At 37.1% G+C, this 5709-nt stretch overlaps 1 protein-coding gene across 1 annotated transcript; it reads left to right on the top strand.

Moving 5' to 3' along the window:
• The first annotated feature begins 4350 nt into the window (after positions 1 to 4350).
• Positions 4351 to 5481, top strand: LOC110275662 (disease resistance protein RPP5-like). Its single transcript, XM_052254254.1, has 2 exons — positions 4351 to 4377; positions 4441 to 5481. Exons 1-2 carry the CDS (start codon positions 4351 to 4353, stop codon positions 5479 to 5481), a joined length of 1068 nt encoding a protein of 355 aa, XP_052110214.1.
• The last annotated feature ends 228 nt before the right edge of the window (positions 5482 to 5709 follow it).

The following is a 5709-nucleotide window of genomic DNA, read 5'->3' as shown; positions in this document are numbered from 1 at the left end:
TATCTTAGAACAAGAACAAGCGGAATTGAATAGAAGAACAATAGTAATTGCATTAATACTCGAGGTACAGCAGAGCTCCACACCTTAATCTATGGTGTGTAGAAACTCTACCGTTGAAAATACATAAGAACAAGAGTGATCATTGGTTTCGGCCCCAAAGAGGGAACCAGAAGAACCAAGATGAAAATACAATAGAAAAATGTCTTATTTATAAAGAACTAGTAGCCTAAGGTTTACAGAAATGAGTAAATGACATAAAAATCCACTTCCGGGCCCACTTGGTGTGTGCTTGGGCTGAGCATTGAAGCATTTTCGTGTTGAGACTCTTCTTGGAGTTAAACGCCAGCTTTGGTGCCAGTTCCGGCGTTTAACGCTGGAAATTCTGAGGGTGACTTTGAACGCCAGTTTGGGCCATCAAATCTTGAGCAAAGTATGAACTATCATATATTGCTGGAAAGCCCAGAATGTCTACTTTCCAACGCCGTTGAGAGCGCGCCAATTGGGCTTCTGTAGCTCCAGAAAATCCACTTCGACTGCAGGGAGGTCAGAATCCAACAGCATCTGCAGTCCTTTTCAGTCTCTGAATAAGATTTTTGCTCAGGTCCCTCAATTTCAGCCAGAAAATACCTGAAATCACAGAAAAACACACAAACTCATAGTAAAGTCAAGAAAAGTGAATTTTAACTAAAAACTAATAAAAATATACTAAAAACTAACTAAATCCTACTAAAAACATACTAAAAACAATGCCAAAAAGCGTATAAATTATCCGCTCATCAGTATAAAACTGTTAGATTTTTCATAATTGAAACTGAAAAAACAAAAGTTTTTTTGAACCTAATATGTTCATTATTATTGCTAAAAATTTTGACACAGATTCTGTTATCAATAAATTTTATTATACGAAAAATCGACCACTTCGTTAGTAAAAAGTACATATATTTTTTATACTTTAAAATATATTCTCTATCAATATATTTTTATAATACATCTTACATTATATAATTTTTACATAATTTTCAATATCATATATGTTATTGACCCCCATAATAATATTTTTGGATCCGTTCCTGGGTGGATCCAATTTTTTAACAAAAAACTGTTTGTCCAGCACAAATCGAACGATTTAATTTGTGTTCCTCTCTCTCAAAAAAAAAAATCAGACTGTCCAATTTTTTTAAGTGTACAATGTGTACAATAGGCTAAATCTTTAGTCCAATATGAACATCATCCATACTATTCAGAATAACCATCCGAATTTTGGAGTTCACCAAGGATTGAACTGTTGACTTTTCAAATCTAAAACTCTAATACCATATTATGAAACTCACAAAGAAAAGGTAATGCTAATGATTATATCTCTAATACTGAATAAACATTCATTGTACATATTGTACAAAATTTCTATTGGCTCCCTGTACTTTCTCTATCAAAAAAATTAGCCTAAAATTTTGTATAAATAATGGTTTTTAATCTAAATACCTAGTATATTTTTTGTGCAAGTAACCATTTTGGAGCAAATTTAGTGGGAACAATCACTTTTGTCTTCTCCAATACATCTTTTCCCCTCACCGAAAACAAAAGGAAATACTGTGTGTTGACTAAACCTAATCTGGAACCTTCCTGGTAACTTCATTGCTGATAGCGAAATTAAAAAGAAGTTATTTTATCAATTTTCATTGCTAACACTCCTTCTGATTACAAACTCCAAACGCAGAAAGAAAAGTTCAAAACATGGAGAATTACGACGTGAAGTTTCTCTGCAGCTATGGCGGCGAGATCCACCACCGCCCCAACGACAACAAGATCTCCTACGTCGGCGGCCACAACAAGCTATACTACGTTAACCGTGGAATCGACTTCACCGCCATGCTCACGGAACTCTCCGCCCTCTTTGACGCCGCCGGTGACATCCACTTCAAGTATCAGCTCCCCGGCGATGACTTTGACGCCCTAATATCCGTCACCAGTGACAACGGCCTAAACAGCCTGATGCTTGAGTATGATAACCTCTAAAGAAATTCCCCTAAAATCGCTCGGATGAGATTATTCATCTTCCCTGGTAACGGTCCTGATTCTGCGTCCACCCAACCTTTCCCAGCTAAACTAAAATCCAAAGTCAACGGTGGTGCTGTTTTTCCTCTACAAATTACACGGGTGAAGTTCCAAGATCTCCCACCGGTTAACAATTTTAATACCTCAGACCGGGTGTTGGATTTGGATCCAAAAGTGAATCGACCGGTCGAAGATTCCGGTTCTTCCCGTTTGAATAGTCCGTTACCTGCTTTACAGTATGATGATTTCATCAGCTTCAGAGGTGAGGATACACGCGCAAGCTTCACTTCCCATCTTTTCAAAGCCCTGTCCCGAAAGCAGATAGTTACATACACTGATGACTTGCTTCACGAAGGAGATTCGATCACGTTCTTCCTCCTCAAAGCAATTGAAGAGTCTTGCCTTTTGCTTGTTGTATTCTCAGGAAATTACGCATCCTCAAAGTGGTGCTTGCAAGAACTGGTTAAAATAATGGAGTGCAAGAAAGAATTTGGACGGCTTGTTATACCTGTCTTCTACAACGTTGATCCATCACATGTAAGGTATCAGCTAGGAAGTTACAGTGAAGCGTTTAAAAAACACTTGCAGAATAACAAGAAGGCGGAGGTTCAGAAGTGAAGGGAAGCTCTCACTGCAGCAGCAAATTTAGAAGGCTTGGACTCCCGTTCTTATAGGTAAGTATGCGTTTATTGAGTTAAGGAACCCCGTTTTGTTCAATTTTATTGATAATCGTGTTACACTGCTCCTAATGTTATGTCTTGACCCCCCTCCCCTTTCCTCTTCCTTCATATTGTAGGGCTAAAATTGAATTCATTCAGAATATTGTCAATGATGTTTTTTCAGAAGCTGATTGACCATTAGCCACCCAATGATAGTAAAAGTCCCGTTGGCATTAGTGAAAATCTTGAAAAGGTAGAATCACTATTAAGTGAATCTGTTGAAGTCAGAATGATTGGAATTTGTGGCATAGGGGGTATAGGAAAAACAACTCTAGCAAGACTTATATTTGAGAAATATTCTTATAAGTTTGAAGGCTCCTGCTTCTTAGAAAATGTACGGAAAAGATCAGGAAAGTCCGGGTTAACTGAGTTAGTTCGTCGACTTTACTTGGAGCTCTTACTGTCGTCGACTTTATTTGGAGCTCTTACAGGGAAAATTTTGGCAAAATAACAAAGGAAAATCCACTTTTGTTGAGGACAGGGTAAGCAAACAAAGAAATTTCATAGTTCTTGATGACGTGAGTAGTTAGAGCAATTAGATTACCTGGTTCAGAAGCTTCAATGGTGTGGTGCAGGTAGTAAGATCATTATCACAGCTAGAGACAAAAATGTACTGGTTCCAACAGTTGAAATAATGTATGAGATGAAGATATTAGATTCTCATGAATCATTTAAACTGTTTAGTTTGAATGCATTCAATGAAGACTATCCACAAATTGGATACGAGGATCTATCATGGAAAGCGGTTGGCTGTTGCAAAGGCATCCCACCAGCCTTAATAGCATTGGGTTCTTTTCTTCATTCAAAGAGTAAAACTGAATGGCGTAGTGCATTGAAAAAGCTTGAGAAGACACCAGATCCAGAAATTCAGAATATTTTAATATTGAGTTATGATGGATTAGATGAAGAGGCAAAACAAATTTTTCTAGACATCCCATGTTTTTTTAAGAGAGAGCTTGTAGAATACGTAGTTAATCTGTTAGACAGTTATGGCTTGTATGCAGCTATTGGCATGAGATCCCTTCTTGATAGAGCTTTAATAGCTATATCTCATAATTGTGTGCGGATGCATGACTTGATCCAAGAATTAGGTTGGGATATCGTTTGTCAACAATCTAGTGGAAATCCTGAAAATCGTAGCCACTTGTGGATTCTAATGATATTCAGGATGTTTTGGGAAACAACAAAGTAAGCCACACACTCTTTTCTGGAGAAAATTTGTTAGAACAGAGATATAGTTTAGTTGAATTCCTAGAGGCAATGTTTTGATATTACTTGATTTCATTTGATTTAATTCATTTCTTTTTCTTTTTGTTTATCAGGGAACTGATTCTATTGAAAGCATAGTGTTTGATATGTCTCAAATAGCAGATCTACAGTTGAATGCTGATACATTCAAAAAGATGCATAAGTTAAGATTTCTCAAATTATATATCCCATCAGAAAGTGATGGCAGATTAAATAAACTGTAGCTTCCCGTAGGACTAAAGCCATTTCCTTCTAAATTAAGATACTTGGAGTGGGATACCTACCCTTTGCCATATCTGCCATTGAATTTTTGTCCTGAGAAGCGTGCATGTTTTGTCATTTATTTGATGGATGGGTGTGATTTTTTAACCCCATATTATGGTTTACCATTTTGGTTTTTCCATTTGCATTATTGCAGAATCTTGTTAATTTAGAGGAAGTAGATCTAACAGATTCCCAAAAGTTGGTGGAACTTCCAGATTTCTCCAAGGCAGATAATCTCAAAAGTGTACATCTGTCTGGCTGTCGAAGTTTGCGTCATATCCATCCATCTCTTTTATCACTTGGAAAACTTGAACTTTTAGATCTTCTGAACTATGCAAAACTTGAGAAGCTTGAAACTAAGATGCATTCAAAATCTCTTAAGCACCTCTATATCAAGAGCCGCACAAGTTTATCCTATGTCAGTCACTTTTCATCTTTACAAAAATTACTTCTAGATGGAAGCCCTGTGGAGACATTGCCGATGAGCATCAAGCACCTTACGGAGCTGAAAACACTGTCACTAAAAGGATGTAAGATGCTTCAATATTTGCCAGAGCTTCAATTATCTATTCGTCATTTGACTGCTCTAGACTGCATAATGCTGCAAACTGTGACATTCAATTCAAATATTCCTAGACTGCAAGAAGAAAAATGCATAAACATCTCGTTCCATAATTGCATGAAGTTGGATGTGGCTAATTGTATTTATTGGTACCTTAAAGATATAAGGAAACTTGCTTACGTGTGTGAATCCAGAAGAGGAGGAAAAAGAGTAGTTCGGAGAAGTGATTTCTTAAAGATTTGTTACCTCGACTACAGAGTACCAGAGTGGTTCATGCATCGGACAAAGGGTACTTCCATAACTTTTGAAGTTTCTTCACCTTCCAGTTATGGTTTTAGTTCCCTTCTCTGCGTTGTCCTCCCTAAGTATAGTTTGGATTATGAACTTGATATTAAATGCTGTTGCTACTTGGAAGATGGTATTAACATGCACAAATATTCATTTGGCATATTATTTCTAAATCACATTCCGGCAGAAGGGTGTTCTGATAATGTTTATATGGCATATAATTATGGAGGCATCTTTGATGTAATCAAGCTGGACAGATTGAATAATAAGATTGCGTCTTCCGGGAAAAATCCAAAACTCACATTTGAATTCTTTGTCAGCAGTGGCGATACTGGAAGTAAATAAGATGATAACTTGTTGATCAAAGAGTGTGGTGTCTATCCACTAAATGACTCCAATTTTAGAATTGAATAGACGCTACTATTTTGGAGTTGAGCATGAAAAACAAGGCATTGGGATGCTGGATTTTGTAGCACATGGAACCATGAGGTTGGAGTTGGAAGCTCCCGGGCCCCAGCTAAAACTCGTGTACAGTTGTCTTTTTTTTCTCTTGAATTTTTATCATTCATGTTT

The sequence above is a fragment of the Arachis duranensis genome, chromosome 9, assembly GCF_000817695.3.
Source record: "Arachis duranensis cultivar V14167 chromosome 9, aradu.V14167.gnm2.J7QH, whole genome shotgun sequence".
Lineage (NCBI taxonomy): Eukaryota > Viridiplantae > Streptophyta > Magnoliopsida > Fabales > Fabaceae > Arachis > Arachis duranensis.
Note: the sequence above shows the minus strand (reverse complement) of the source record. Positions and strands in the feature narration are given on the sequence as shown.